The sequence below is a fragment of the Tursiops truncatus genome, chromosome 2, assembly GCF_011762595.2.
Source record: "Tursiops truncatus isolate mTurTru1 chromosome 2, mTurTru1.mat.Y, whole genome shotgun sequence".
Lineage (NCBI taxonomy): Eukaryota > Metazoa > Chordata > Mammalia > Artiodactyla > Delphinidae > Tursiops > Tursiops truncatus.
In genome coordinates this window covers 94,788,687-94,805,286 of record NC_047035.1, presented here as the reverse complement: position 1 = coordinate 94,805,286, position 16,600 = coordinate 94,788,687, and the positions used below count along the sequence as shown (strand labels likewise).

The following is a 16,600-nucleotide window of genomic DNA, read 5'->3' as shown; positions in this document are numbered from 1 at the left end:
TAAGTGATTGATTATAATTACATATTGATCCTGTCTTCTTAAGAGCTGCAGTATGGAGAGAGGGGGTCTTTTCCCCTGTAATACATACCTCAGGATAGCATTCAACACCACATTTTAGCATTATTTAGGAGAGGAGATCAGAAAATTTCCAGAGATGGATATAGGTCTATATAGACTATAGGACTGCAGTAAGTACTCAGTAACTAGTTCTGGGTAGAGTTATTTGTACTGTTACCAAAATCATTAAGGCTCATGCACTACTTCCCAAATACTAGCAGGCTAATATAAAACTAGGGTCATATTAGGAATCTTGTAGCTGGTCATTCTGCTTAATTCTTAACTAGTTCTACAATGGTTCTTTTTTTAACATCTTTATTGGAGTAGAATTGCTTTACAAAGATGTGTTAGTTTCTGCTTTATAACAAAGTGAATCAGCTATACATATACATATATCCCCATATCTCTTCCCTCTTGTGTCTCCCTCCCTCCCACCCTCTCTATCCTACCCCTCTAGGTGGTCACAGAGCACTGAGCTGATCTCCCTGTGCTATGCGGCTGCTTCCCACTAGCTATTGGGTTTACTTTTGGTAGTGTATATATATTCATGCCACTCTCTCACTTTGTCCCAGCTTACCCTTCCCCCTCCCCGTGTCCTCAAGCCCATTCTCTAGTAGATCTGCATCTTTATTCCCATCCTGCCCCTAGGTTCTTCATGACCATTTTTTTTTTTTTTAGATTTCATATATATGTGTTAGCATACGGTATTTGTTTTTCTCTTTCTGACTTATTTCACTCTGTATGACAGTATCTAGGTCCATCCACCTCACTACAAATAACTCAATTTCGTTTCTTTTTATGGCTGAGTAATATTCCATTGTATATATGTGCCACATCTTCTTTATTATAGTGGTCCATGTTTGAAGTTTACAATTAGGTAAATAATTGTACCATCCAGATATATTTGTCTCTTCCATTGCAATATTTTTTACCTCTTTTTTTTCTTCTGTAATGAGTGGTATATAAATTTAATTATAAGTTTCAGTACTGCTTTTTGCATTCTCCCAAGTTTTTCTGCTTACAGAAACCAATGTTCCTTTTATTAATTTTATTTTAAAATTTACTATAGTAAGTTGATTTTTGTGTGTGTATGTACAGTTCTGTTAGTGTCAATGCATGTATAGATTTGTGTAACCACCACCACAGTCAAGATACAGAATAGTTCTGTCACCCTAGAAAACTCCCTCATTCTATACCTTCTGTAGTTATATACTTCCCCACCTGTGACCCTTGAAAACTACTGCTCTGTTCTGTCACTGTAGTTTTGTCTTTTTGAGAATGTCATCATATAAATGGAATCATACAGTATGTAACCTTTTTTCTTTCACTTAGTGTAATGCATTTGAGACTTACCCAAATCGTTACATGTATCAGTAGTTCATTCTTACTTATTACTGAGTAGTTTTCCATTGTATGGGTGTACCACAGTTTGTTTATCCCTAATGTTGCTTTTATTTATTTATTTATTTTCCTAATGTTGCTTTTAAAACACAAAATTCTAAGTAATGATATGACTGTGATTATGCAGATCTTCTGATTCTCCTCTTACAGAATCTGCAAGAGGCAGTGATAGTGAAGATGAAGTTTTACGAATGAAACGCAAGAATGCAATTGCATCTGATTCAGAAGCAGATAGTGACACTGAGGTACCAAAAGGTACTCAAATTACTTCTTTTATATATCTGTATTTCCATCCCTCTCTCTGCATTTAGCTGTAGTGCATTCCCAACCCTGGGCACTGGCCCCAGACTGCAAGACGCACAGAAGAGAGTGTGGATACATTTAGTGTACACAGGCAAGTTGTACAGATATTAGAAACTGCTTGCACTTAATTAGTTGAAGAACCTGCTTCATTTATAGTCAGAGTGAATCTGCTATTAGGGGCTGAGGCTCTGGTTGAGGTGGAGATGGCAATGTCCATTCTTTGGTTTGAATAATGACAGTTCCAGCGCAGCTTGTTAGCTTGTTCTTTTTTTTTTTTTTAGTAAATTTATTTATTTTTGGCTGTGTTGGGTCTTCGTTGCTGCATGCAGGCTTTCTCTGGTTGTGGTGAGCAGGGGCTACTCTTCATTGCGGTGCGTGGGCTTTTCATTGTGGTGGCTCCTCTTGTTGCAGAGCACAGGCTCTAGGCACGCAGGCTTCAGTAGTTGTGGCATGCGGGCTCAGTAGTTGTGGCTCGCAGGCTCTAGAGCACAGGCTCAGTAGTTGTGGCACATGGGCTTAGTTGCTCTGCGGTATGTGTGATCTTCCCGGACCAGGGCTCGAACCCGTGTCCCCTGCATTGGCAGGCGCATTCTTAAGCACTGCGCCACCAGGGAAGCCTGTTAGCTTGTTCTTAAGTTCTTAATAGGTTAATATCAGATGAAGAACCATATTCTTCAAGCTATGATTTATTTATTTAAATTAATTAATTTATTTATTTTTGGCTGCATTGGGTCTTTCTTGCTGTGGGCAGGCTTTCTCTAGTTGCGGCGAGCGGGGGCTACTCTTCATTGTGGTGTGTGGGCTTTTCATTGCAGTGGCTTCTCTTGTTGCAGAGCACGGGCTCTAGGTGCACGGGCTTCAGTAGTTGTGGCTCTCAGGCTCTAGAGCATAAGCTCAGTAGTTGTGGCGCATGGGCTTAGTTGCTCTTTGGCACGTGGGATCTTCCCGCCAGGGATTGAACCTGTGTCCCCTGCACTGGCAGGCGGATTCTTAACCACTGTGCCACCAGAGAAGTCCCCAAGCTCTGGTTTAGATGAAGAGTTTATAAAAACCCAGTGTTAGGTAAGGTGGGTTTGTTGTAAGGTTAAAAGATCTACCTGTTCACCTCTTCATGTGACTATATTTCAAATGGCTAATTACTATACAGTAAAGATAAGATGTTAGTATAAAAGTTACAGCAAACATAAGTTTGATATGCACAACCATTTTGTGCTGAATGGTAATTAGGCATTAATGTTAAATAGTTTATATAAATTATCACAAGTAACAGCATAACTAAAGGAAACATTTAGAGAGTCAACTAGAGAGAAAAGGAGAGAGCTGGACAGAACAAGCTCTGGGGTTTACTTAAAGATCTTTAGATCTATGTACATGGACTTCGGAATCAGATGATCCAAGTTAGAATCTTTGTGGTTCTTTGCACTTTCCAACTATATGATTTTGGTCAAATTAATTACTTACTACACTTAAATTTTCTGATCTGTAAGAAGGAGGTGATGCTAACCACGTAACAGCGTTGTTGTGAGAATTAGATATATTAATTATTTTATCTGTTTACAGTTATTTATTGAGAATCTGCTTTGTACTAGTACTATTCTGCACTCAGAATGTAGCAATAATCAAAACAGATAAAGACTTCTCCCTTGTAGAACCCATATTCTGGTGGGATCAGTGTAAGGTAGGGAGAATAATAGCACAATAAGTAAATTAAATGTTAGATGGTGATAAGACCTAAGAAGAAAATAATCAAGTGGGGACGTGTGAGTGTTGCTGGATGGAGTTGTAGTTTTGGTGATTTTATCATATAGATGAACTTTTCAATACTTGTGACCTTCCTCCTTCTTCCTCTTTTTTTAAAAAAAAAAAATTTTTTTAGAGCAGTTTAAGGTTTGCAGGAAAACGGAGGGCAAGAGATTTCTCATATATGCCCTGCCCCCACTCATGCATAGCTTGCCCCACTATCAACGTCCTCCAACAGAATGGTACATTTGTTACAATTGATGAACCTACAATGACATATTGTAATCACCCAAAACCCATAGTTTACATTACGGTTCACTTCTTGGTATTGTACATTCTATGGGTTTGGAAAAATGTATGACATGGATCCACCATCTTCATGTCATACAGAATAGTTTCACTGTCCTAAAATTCTCCGTGCTCTGCCTGTTCATCCCTCCCTCCTGCCTAACCTCTGGCAACCAATGATCTTTTTACTGTCTCCATAGTTTTGCCTTTTCCAGAATGTCATAGTTGGAATCATATAGTAAGTAGCCTTTTTAGATTGGCTTCTTTCACTTGGTAATATGTATTTAAGTGTCCTCCATGTCGTTCATGGTTTTACAGCTCATTTATTTTTAGCACTGAGTAATGTAGGCATACCTTGTAATATAGCACTTCAGTTTATTGTGCGTCTCAGATACTGTGTCCTTTGCAAATTGAAGGTTTGTGATAACTGTGCGTTGAGCAAGTCTGTTGGCGCCATTTTTCTAACAGCTTTTGCTTATGTCATATCTCTGTGTCACATTTTGATAATTCTTGTGATATTTCAAACCCTCCACCAGCAAAAAGATTATGATTCACTGAAGGCTCAGATGATAGTTAGCATTTTTTAGCAATAAAATATTTCATAATTTTTAAATAATTTTAAAATTTAAAGTGTTTTAAAATTAAGATATGTACATTTTTTTAGACATAATGCATTTGCACACCTAATAGACTACTGCATAGTGTAAATACAACTTTTATATGCCTTGGGAAACCAAAAATTTCATGTGACTTACTTTAGTGCAATGTTCACTTTATTGTGGTGGTCTGGAACCAAACCCAAGATGTCTCCAAGGTGTTCCTGTATTCCATTGTCTGGAAGTACCAGTTTATCCATTCACCTACTGAAGAACATCTTGGTTGCTTCTGAGTTTTGGCAGTTATGAGTAAAGCTGCTATAAACATTCGTGTGCAAGTTTTTGTGTGGATGTAAATTTGCAGATCCTTTGGGCAGATACCAAGGAGCACAATTTCTGGGGCATGTGGTAAGAGTATGTTTAGTTTGGTAAGAAACTGCCAGACTGTCCTCCAAAGTGGGTGTACCATTTTGCATTCCCACCATCAGTGAATGAGAGTTCCTGTTGCTCCACATTTTTGTCAGCATTTGGTGTTGTCAGGGTTCTGAATTTTGGCCATTCTAATAGGTTGCCTCTTCTTTTTTTTTTTGTTGCCTCTTCTTTTTCAGTGATCTGTCCTTCACCTTGTCTCAGTAACTCACTCCCATGGTTTTATCCTAGATCATGTCATTACCAATAATCATAACTCTTTTATAACCCCAATTTCAAGCAGTCTTCTTTTTGACTGCCTTCCTATCTTCCTGTCACCTCCTCTACTACCCCACCTTGATTTATTGATTTATTACAGATGGTTGTTGATGTTGTTGTTTTGCCTATACCTGGGTGAAGTTCTGCTTGAGAGGAGGGGGACCTGGGTAGACATGGACCTGTAATTTTAAAACTTGAGGGACTCTATAGAGAATAGGCCTGTGGAGAGTGCTTAAGCCCCAAATTTGAGTATCTAGATTGTAGGAGGATATTTTTGGGCTCCTGGGGAATAGAGGAAAGTGGAAGAACAAGGATGCAGTGAGTGAAGGGAGAAAGGAGTGCCTCCTGTGCAGCTTTGCCCTTCACTGGATTTGCCCCCTTCCCTCTCCACAGACATTCTTGTCAGATCTTTGAGAGCCAGGCTCAGAGTTGTGTTTGAGTGGTTTCTGGGTGCTTGGTCTAGAAACCTTGGGAATATGTTGAAGTGATAGCTTTGAAGAATCATTGTTATAGATATTAATACTAAGCATTTTTTTCTCCTATATGGAAGATAATAGTGGAACCATGGATCTCTTTGGAGGTGCAGATGATATATCTTCAGGGAGTGATGGGGAAGATAAACCACCCACTCCAGGACAGCCTGTTGTAAGTAGAATTACCAGTGAGAATTGGAGGAGGGTATTAAATCTGTCTTCTATGCTGGGAAGAGGAAGTCGATAAATGAATTGCAGTATGAAAATACAACAAACAGATGACATTCTCAGTTAATTAGGGAACACTTGGTTATAAGGAGGATTAGAAATAACTGCCATGGCACATCCATCCACGGAATACTACTGAGCAACGAAAAGGATTTAACTATTGATATACGTTAGCAACTTGGATGAAGTTCCAGGGAATTACGCTGAGGGAGAAAAAGCCAGTCCCAAAAGGTTACATACTGTATGGATTCACCTATATAACATTCTTGAAATGACAGAATTGGAGAAATGGAGAAGAGATTAATGGAGATTAAGGAGGGATGAGGGCAAGAGGGAAGTGGATGTGGCTGTAAAAGGGCAGCATGAATCTTTGTGGTGATGGAAATGTCCTGTGTCTGCCTGTATCAGGGTCAGTCTCCTGGTTGTGATATTGCTCTATAGTTTTGCAAGATGTTATCACTGGGAAAAAATGGATAAGAAAAAGAAAGAAAGAAAGAAAGAAAAAGAACTGCCCAGCATGAGGTTAGCGCCATACCTTAAGAGACTCGACTGCAAGGACCTGTGAATTGAGAACCATTGGTTTAAATGTTTTTTGTGTTTTGTTGATAATCTTCTCTGATTTTAATTGATAGAGTGACTTCATATTGAAGTGCTGATTAATTTCACACTTCTATCAGTGAATATGTGGAAGGTAGATTTATCACAAAAGAGATATTTTCTTATATTGATGCCTTCAAACAGATCTTGTTTTGCATGAGGTTTTTGGGGAGTTGGTTGGTAGGGATGGATGTTAGCCCTAAAGTCATGTCTCATTATACTTCTTATCTGCCTAAGCAATTAAAGTGTGGAAGTTGAGCTAGACCACCTCTAAGGTCCCATCAAGATCTAAAATTCTGTGACTCTTTTACTAGGATGAAAATGGATTGCCTCAGGATCAACAGGAGGAGGAGCCAATTCCTGAGACCAGAATAGAAGTAGAAATACCCAAAGTAAACACTGATTTAGGAAATGACTTGTATTTTGTTAAGCTGCCCAACTTCCTCAGTGTAGAGCCCAGGTAAGGGGATCAGTTAATAGTGTTTTTTAATGTTGGATAGAGATATGTAGTATGTTGATATTTTTCTTATTTTGTATGAGTTGACTAATCACAAAATGGAAAACTGGTTATGTAGCTCTGAAAAAATAAATCAAGTATATACTGTGATAGAAAAAGTATGGACTATTGGTAAAGGAGACTTTTAATGCTTGTAATTGTTTTTAGCAGTCTGGTATTTCTTATGAATTAACAGACACCACAAGTCTTTGGTTGTTTCTGACTAATGGATCCCTGAAAAAGCTGGAATTGAGAGTGGTGAAGTTTGCTAGAGAAACTGCCAATGTCTACTGTAGCAGTCATTGTGGATCTAGAAAAACTAATGGTTTTGGACGGTTAAACAGTGTTGATGGGTATTATTCACTAAGTAACATGTAATTTAAAATTTTTTCCCTAAGCAAAATGATGTGGAAAGCTAGAGTATGTGTGGTCTACTCTTCGGAAGACATATAAGAATAAAGAATAGTTTGAATATTTAGCCTTGCTTGCACTTTATTTCATGCAATATGTATTAACACCAAATTTCAAGAAGGTACAGTAATTTGAATGCTTCCTTATAGTTGACCATTATGATTTTTAATTATTGTGATTTTTTTAGAGTTGCATTATATAACAGTAATGATATTTCTTACAAAATGTGATTAATAGTTTATTTTAAAAACAATTTGTAGACCTTTTGATCCTCAATATTATGAAGATGAATTTGAAGATGAGGAAATGCTGGATGAAGAAGGTAGAACCAGGTTAAAGTTAAAGGTACTATTCTGTGCTTTTTTTTTCTTTTATAAAGTAAAACCTGGGAATATTAACTTGGGACTTGAGCTTATGAAAATGATTTTTTATGTTTCTTGTTTTATCAACAAATTATCTACCTTTTCAGAATATCTTTAGAAAGAAAATATGTAGCTTTTTCTCTGTAAAAGGTGTCACTTTTCTGTTACTTTTCTCAGTGTTAAACTTTTTTGATGCTTTAAAAAAGTTATTAGCTACTTTCTTCAGAATAAGTTGTACTGGGGTTTGGTGTTTAGAGCAGCTACCGCCATACGTACTGTGATGGCTGTCTTTGTATTCTTCCGATTGTTCTTGTTCACTATTAGAAGAGATTTTTATTGTACTAAATTCCTAATGCTTCTCTTTGATACCTTGTACTATCTGGTTACCTCTATCCAAGGACGGCCTCTAATCTTCCTTTAATCAAGGAGGATGTAAGTTTAAGCAGATGCTTTAGAGCTGAGTTGTAGCAAAGAACAAGGAGCAGTTGGGACTTCCCTGGTGGGGCAGTGATTAAGAATCTGTCTGAGAATGCAGGGGAAATGGGTTCGATCCCTGGTCTGGGAGGATCCCACATGATGTGGAGCAACTAAGCCTGTGTGCCACAACTACTGAGCCTGCGCTTTAGAGCCCTTGAGCCACAACTACTGAGCCCACGTGCCACAACTACTGAAGCCCACGCACCTAGAGCCCGTGCTCTGCACCAAGAGAAGCCACCGCAATGAGAAGCCCACGCACTGCAATGAAGAGTAGCCCCAGCTTGCCGCACTAGAGAAAGCCCGTGTGCAGCAACGGAGACCCAATGCAGCCAAAAATAGATAAATAAATTAATTAATTAAAAAACAAAAACCAGGAACCAGTTGAACTCATGATACTGAAATTGGAGCTATGCATTTAAAATTCTTAAATCTGAAGGATTTCCTGTAAATACTTTTTTTTTTTTTTCCTGGTGGATGTTGTACATGGTGTTAAAATATTAAGAAGTGGCAGTCTGGCATTCTTTGAATTCAGGGGCTGAAATTTTAGAGTAATTCCGTATCTTCAAGTGTGATAGATCCACAAGCACCTAAAGAACCTTGATATATGATGATGTCCCTAAAATCCATGGGCTTCCAAAGCTTTTCAGTGAAATGTCATTACTCCTCCCTCTTAATGGAAATGCAAATCAAATGAAAAAATGGAGATAAACAGGCACCATTAACTTGGTCAAGGTCAGACAATTAATAAGAATAGTACTTAGACTGTTTTTGAGGTTTTGCTGTTCTTCCCCTTGCTTCCCCACCCCAAACCCCACCCTGGTCTCCATTAGGTTATCTCTTAATATCTTTCCTCAGAGCATGTGTATCTGTTGATTTAAGCTGAGCACTGTGAATTTTTCAAGCCTGTTTTAGTACCTCTGGCATTATTCTGTTGCCTTTCTTTCTCACCATTTATATAAATTAATGTGATAGTGCCTTATTTGTGTACTTTTTATTGATTTTTGCATTTTCCCCTCACGTTCTGTCATGATACATCAGCAAGTGTCAATGTATCTGTATTTTAAGACCATGTAAATCAGACTGTAGTGTAGGCATCAGAGTTTAGAAATAAGTAGTTTACTCTAAAACCTTGGTGCTTAGAGTACACAATGTCAGTGTATAACAGACTTTTTTATTTTAAAAAATTTTATTTATTTTTTATACAGCAGGTTCTTATTAGTTATCTATTTTATACATATTAGTGTATATATGTCGTCAATCCCAATCTCCCAATTCATCCTCCCCTTCCACCCCGCCCCTATGCTTTCCCCCCTTGGTGTCCATATGTTTGTTCTCTACATCATTGTCTTTATTTATGCCTTGGAAACTGGTTCATCTGTACCATTTTTCTAGATTCCACATATATGTGTTAATATACTATATTTGTTTTTCTCTTTCTGACTTACTTCACTCTGTATGACAGTCTCTAGGTCCATCCACATCTCTACAAATGACCCAGTTTCGTTCCTTTTTATGGCTGAGTAATATTCCATTGTATATATGTACCATTCGTCTTCTTTATCCATTCATCTGTTGATGGACATTTAGGTTCCTTCCATGACCTGGCTATTGTAAATAGTGCTGTAATGAACACTGGGGTGCATGTGTCTTTTTGAATTATGCTTTTCTCTTTTCCCAGTAGTGGGATTGCTGGGTCATATGGTAATTCTACTTTTAGTTTTTTAAGGAACTTCCATACTGTTCTCCATAGTGGCTGTATCAATTTACATTCCCACCAACAGTGCAAGAGAGTTCCCTTTTCTCCACACCCTGTCCAGCATTTGTTGTTTGTAGATTTTCTGATGATGCCCATTCTAACCAGTGTGAGGTGATACCTCACTGTAGTTTTGATTTGCATTTCTCTAATAATCAGTGATGTTGAGCAGCTTTTCATGTGCCTCTTGGCCATCTGTATGTCTTCTTTAGAGAAAGGTCTATTTAGGTCTTCTGCCCATTTTTTTGATTAGGTTGTTTGTTTTTTTAATATTGAGCTGTTTATATATTTTGGAGATTAATCCTTTGTCTGTTGATTCATTTGCAAATATTTTCTCCCATTCTGAGCATTGTCTTTTCATCTTGTTTATAGTTTCCTTTGCTGTGCAAAAGCTTTTAGGTTTCATTAGGTCCCATTTGTTTATTTTTGTTTTTATTTCCATTTCTGTAGGAGGTGGGTCAAAAAGGATCTTGCTGTGCTTTATGTCATAGAATGATCTGCCTATGTTTTCCTCTAAGAGTTTTATAGTATCTGATCTTACATTTCGATCTCGAATCCATTTTGAGTTTATTTTTGTGTGTGGTGTTAGGGAGTGTTCTAATTTCATTCTTTTACATGTAGCTGTCCAGTTTCACCAGCACCACTTATTGAAGAGACTGTCTTTTCTCCATTGTATATCCTTGCCTCCTTTATCATAGATTAGTTGACCATAGGTGTGTGGGTTTATCTCTGGGCTTTCTAACCTGTTCCATTGATCTATATTTCTGTTTTTGAGCCAGTACCATTTTGTCTTGATTACTGTAGCTTTGTAGTATAGTGTGAAGTCAGGGAGTCTGATTCCTCCAGCTCCATTTTCTTCCCCTCAAGATTGCTTTGGCTATTCAGGGTGTTTTGTGTCTCCATACAAATTTTAATGTTTTTTGTTCTAGTTCTGTAAAAAATGCCATTGGTAATTTGATAGGGATTGCATTGAATCTGTAGATAGCTTTGGGTAGTATAGTCCTTTTCATAGTATTGATTCTTCCAATCCAAGAACATGGTATATCTTCTTCATCTATTTGGGTCATCTTTGATTTCTTTCATCAGTGTCTTATAGTTTTCTGAGTACAGGTCTTTTACCTCCTTAGGTAGGTTCATTCCTAGGTATTTTATTCTTTTTGTTGCAGTGGTGAATGGAATTGTTTCCTTAATTTCTCTTTCAGCTCTTTCATTGTTAGTGTATAGGAATGCAAGAGATTTCTGTGCATTAATTTTGTAACCTGCAACTTTACCAAATTCATTGATTAGCTCTAGTAGTTTTCTGGTGGCATCTTTAGGATTCTCTGTGTATAGTATCATGTCATCTGCAAACAGTGACAGTTTTACTTCTTTTCCAATTTGTATTCCTTTTATTTCTTTTTCTTCTCTCATTGCCATGGCTACCAAAACTGTGTTGAATAATAGTGACAAGAGTGGACATCCTTGTCTCGTTCCTGATCTTAGAGACAATGCTTTCAGTTTTTCACCATTGAGAATGATGTTTGCTGTGGGTTTGTCATACATGGCCTTTATTATGTTGTGGTAGGTTCCCTACGTGCCCACTTTCTGAACAGTTTTTAGCATAAATGGATGTTTAATTTTGTCAAAAGCTTTTTCTGCATCTATTGAGGTGATCATATGGTTTTTCTTCTTCAATTTGTGAATATGGTATATCACATTGGTTGATTTGCATATATTGAAGAATCCTTGCATCCCTGGGATAAATCCCACTTGATCATGGTGTATGATCCTTTTAATGTGTTGTTGGATTCTGTTTACTAGTATTTTGTTGAGGATTTTTGCATCTATATTCATCAGTGATATTGGTCTGTAATTTTCTTTTTTTGTAGTATCTTTGCTTTTGGTATCAGGGTTGGTGGCCTTGTAGAATGAGTTTGGGAGTGTTCCTTCCTCTGCAATTTTTTGGAAGAGTTTGAAAAGGATGGGTGTTAGCCCCTCTCTAAGTGTTTGATAGAATTCACCTGTGAAGCCATCTGGTCCTGGACTTTGGTTTGCTGGAAGATTTTTAATCACAGTTTCAATTTCTGTGCTTGTGATTGGTCTGTTGATATTTTCTATTTCTTCCTGGTTCAGTCTTGGAAGATTATACCTTTCTAAGAATTTGTCCTTTTCTTCCAGGTTGTCCATTTTATTGGCATATAGTTGCTTGTAGTAATCTCTCATGATCCTTTGTATTTCTGCAGTGTCAGTTGTTACTTCTCCTTTTTCATTTCTAATTCTATTGATGTGAGTCTTTTCCCTTTTTCTTTTTTTTTTTTTTTTTTTTTTTGCGGTACGTGGGCCTCTCACTGTTGTGGCCTCTCCCGTTGCGGAGCACAGGCTCCGGACGCGCAGGCTCAGCGGCCATGGCTCACGGGCCCAGCCGTGCCGCGGCATGTGGGATCCTCCCGGACCGGGGCACAAACCCGTGTCCCCTGCATCGGCAGGCGGACTCCCAACCACTGCGCCACCAGGGAAGCCCTTCCCTTTTTTCTTGATGAGTCTGGCTAATGGTTTATCAATTTTGTTTATCTTTTCAGAGAACCAGCTTTTAGTTTTATTGATCTTTGCTATCGTTTCCTTCATTTCTTTTTCATTTATTTCTGATGTGATCTTTATGATTTCTTTCCTTCTGCTAACTTTGGGTTTTGTTTATTCTTTCTCTAGTTCCTTTAGGTGTAAAGTTAGATTGTTTATTTGAGAGTTTTCTTGTTTCTTGAGGTAGGATTGAATTGCTATAAACTTTCCTCTTAGAACTGTTTTTGCTGAATCCCATAGATTTTGGATTGTTGTGTTTTTGTTGTCATTTGTGTCTAGGTATTTTTTGATTTCTTCAGTGATCTTTTGGTTATTTAGTAACGTATTGTTTAGCCTCCATGTGTTTGTGTTTTTTATGTTTTTTTCCCCTGTAATTGATTTCTAACCTCATAGCGTTGTGGTCGGAAAAGATGCTTTATATGATTTCAGTTTTCTTAAATTTACCGAGGCTTGATTTGTGACCCAAGATGTGATCTCTCCTGTAGAATGTTCCACATACACTTGAGAAGAAAGTGTAATCTGTTGTTTTTAGATGGAATGTCCTATAAATACCAATTAAATCTATCTGGTCTGTTGTGTCATTTACAGCTTGTGTTTTCTTATCAATTTTCTGTTTGGATGATCTGCCCATTGGTGTAAGTGAGGTGTTAAAGTACCCCCTATTATTGTGTTACTGTCAATTTCCTCTTTTACAGCTGTTAGCAGTTGCCTTATGTATTGAGGTGCTCGTATGTTGGGTGCATATATATTTATAATTGTTATATCTACTTCTTGGATTGATCCCTTGATCATTATGTAGTGTCCTTCCTTTTCTCTTCCTTCCTTTTCTGGTAACATTCTTTATTTTTTTTTTTTTTTTTTTTTTTTTTTTTTTTTTTTTTTTTTTTTTTTTTGCTGTACGTGGGCCTCTCACTGTTGTGGCCTCTCCCGTTGTGGAGCACAGGCTCCGGACGCACAGGCCCAGCGGCCATGGCTCACGGGCCCAGCCGCTCCGCGGCATGTGGGATCTTCCCGGACCGGGGCACGAACCCGTGTCCCCTGCATCGACAGGCGGACTCTCAACCACTGCGCCACCAGGGAAGCCCCAACATTCTTTATTTTAAAGTCTATTTTATCTGATATGAGTATTGCTCCTCCAGCTTTCTTTTGATTTCCATTTGCATGGAATATCTTTTTCCATCCCCTTACTGTCAGTCTGTATGTGTCCCTGGGTCTGAAGTGGGTCTCTTGTAGACAGCATATATATGGGTCTTGTGTTTGTATCCATTCAGCAAGCCTGTGTCTTTTGGTTGGAGCATTTAATCCATTCACAATTAAGGTAATTATCAATATGTATGTTCCTTTTACCATTTTCTTAATTGTTTTGGGTTAGTTTTTTTAGGTCCTTTTCTTCTCTTGTTTTTCCCTCTTAGAGATGTTCCTTTAGCATTTGTTGTAAAGCTGGTTTGATGGTGCTGAATTCTCTTAGCTTTTGCTTGTCTGTAATGCTTTTGATTTGTCTGTTGAATCTGAACAAGATCCTTGCCGGGTAGAGTAATCTTGGTTGTAGGTTCCTCCCTTTCATCACTTTAAATATATCGTGCCACTTCCTTCTGGCTTGCAGAGTTTCTGCTGAGAAATCAGCTGTTAACCTTATGGGAGTTCCCTTGTATGTTATTTGTCGCTTTAACTTTGTTGCTTTTAATAATTTTTCTTTGTCTTTAATTTTTGCCAATTTGATTACTATGCATCTCGGTGTGTTTCTCCTTGGGTTTATCCTGCCAGGGACTCTCTGCACTTCCTGGACTTGGATGGCTATTTCCTTTCCCATGTTAGGGAAATTTTCAACTATAATCTCTTCAAATATTTTCTCAGGTCCTTTCTCTCTCTTCTCCTTCTGGGACCCCTATGATGTGAATGTTGGTGGGTTTAATGTTGTCCCAGAGATCTCTTAGGCAGTCTTCATTTCTTTTCATTCTTCTTTCTTTATTATGTTCCATGGCAGTGAATTCCACCATCCTGTCTTCCAGGTCACTTATCCATTCTTCTGCCTCAGTTATTCTGCTACTGATTCCTTCTAGTGTATTTTTCATTTCAGTTATTGTATTGTTCATCTCTGTTTATTTGTTCTTTAATTCTTCTAGGTCTTCATTAAACATTTCTTGCATCTTCTCGATCTTTGTTCCTTCATCTGGTACATAGCCCTCTGCCTTTTCATTTTGGCTTTCTGTGAATGTGGTTTTCGTTCCACAGGCTGCAGGATTGTAGTTCTTCTTGCTTCTGCTGTCTGCCCTCTGGTGGATGAGGCTGTCTAAGAGACTTGTGCAAGCTTCCTGATGGGAGGGACTGGTGGTGGGTAGAGCTGGGTGTTGCTCTCACAGGCAGAGCTCAGTAAAACTTTAGTCTGCTTGTCTGCTGATGGGTGGGGCTGAGTTCCCTCCCTGTTGGTTGTTTGGCCTGAGGTGAACCAACACTGGGGCCTACCCGGGCTCTTTGGTGGGGTTAATGGCAGACCCCAGGAGGGCACACGCCAAGGAGTACTTCCCAGAACTTCTGCTGCCAGTGCCCTTGTCCCAGCGGTGAGCCACAGCGCCCCCTGCCTCTGCAGGAGACCCTCCAACACTAGCAGATAGGTCTGGTTCAGTCTCCTGTGGGGTCACTGCTCCTTCCCCTGGGTCCCAGTGTGCACAGTGCTTTGAGTGTGCCCCCCAAGAGTGGAGTCTTTGTTTCCCCCAGTCCTGTTGAAGTCCTGCAGTCAAATCCTGCTAGCCTTCAAAGTCTGATTATCTGGGAATTCCTCCTCCCGTTGTCACACCCGCAGGTTGGGAAGTCTGATGTGGGGCTCAGAACCTTCACTCCGGTGGGTGGACTTCTGTGGTATAATTGTTCTGCAGTTTGTGAGTCAACCACCCAGCAGTTATGGGATTTGATTTTATTGTGATTGCGCCCCTCTTCCCATCTCATTGTGGTTTCTCCTTTGTCTTTGGATGTGGGATATCTATTTTGGTGACTTCCAGTGTCTTCCTGTTGATGATGGTTCAGCAGTTAGTTGTGATTCTGGTGCTCTCGCAAGAAGGAGTGAGCGTACGTCTTTCTACTCCACCATCTGGAACCAATCTCTCCAGATTGTTTTTCAAAACCTTGGTGTGTGATGGAAAATAACCGTGGACGCTTGGTTTCTTGAGTGACGTTCTAGGGACTAGGCTGACCTTTTTTTTTTTTTTTTTTTCCCTGGTATGTGGGCCTCTCACTGTTGTGGCCTCTCCCGTTGCGGAGCACAGGCTCCAGATACGCGGGCTCAGCGGCCATGGCTCACGGGCCCAGCCGCTCCGTGGCATGTGGGATCTTCCCGGACTGGGGCATGAACCTGTGTCCCCTGCATCGGCAGGCGGACTCTCAACCACTGCACCACCAGGGAAGCCCTAGGCTGACCATTTTTAAAGAGTCAGTTGGTGGTATAATTAACTCTTTAATGGGCAAAGAACCAGGTACAGTTTATGTACCTCTATGAGGTCCTCTGGCTTTAGAAGTACTTTGATGTGTCTTTCATCCCAGTAGGGTAAGACCTAGGAGTGTTTTATCCTTTCATAGCATCATTATTTGAATCACCTTATATAATAGGAAGCATTTTTCAAAGTGGCTTCTCAGTTGATAATGGCCCATATGTGTCTTCATACTTGTATGTGGCTAACCTATTTTGTATGAGAGGGAAGGCAGGAATTGTGACAGATCATTTCGTTTTGTTTCCTTTATTCAGGAAAATTTTAAACATATACAGATATAATGAGAACAGTATAATAAAATCTCATGTACCCATCTCTCATTTCAGTGGTTGTCAGGTTGGACATCTTGTTTCATCTGTATTCCCCACCCCACCTTACCCAGACTATTTGGAAACAAATCTCAGATTTGACATAATATTTAATTCATGAATATTATCGAGTTTTTAATCAGCCAGCTTCATAGTTGTTTGTTTATATAGTGAGGAATAAAGAAGTAAAGGGGGAAACTGGAGGGAAAACATTAGGACTCAGTTGTAAAGACAGTTGCAGTTAACAGAGGAGATCCAGAAAATCTTAACTGGGAGTGGGAGCAGGTGCTGTTAGGGTCAGTGATGAGGGCAGAGGCAGAGGGAAGCTTGGGCTTAGATCTATCGGTTTTCAAAATGTTGGCTTCTCTTTGATGCCATCTTAATT

General features: G+C 39.1%; 1 protein-coding gene across 3 annotated transcripts in view; it reads left to right on the top strand.

The window, feature by feature from the left end:
* The window catches only part of LEO1 (LEO1 homolog, Paf1/RNA polymerase II complex component), a 49,264-nt gene that overhangs the window by 14,915 nt on the left and 17,749 nt on the right, over positions 1 to 16,600 (top strand). For all 3 annotated transcript variants that reach the window (XM_019932892.3, XM_019932891.2, XM_073801005.1), the window contains exons 3-6: positions 1,609 to 1,713; positions 5,623 to 5,717; positions 6,685 to 6,830; positions 7,538 to 7,622. In XM_019932892.3, coding sequence (XP_019788451.2) covers positions 1,609 to 1,713; positions 5,623 to 5,717; positions 6,685 to 6,830; positions 7,538 to 7,622 — 431 coding nt within the window. The remainder of the gene's footprint in view (positions 1 to 1,608; positions 1,714 to 5,622; positions 5,718 to 6,684; positions 6,831 to 7,537; positions 7,623 to 16,600) is intronic.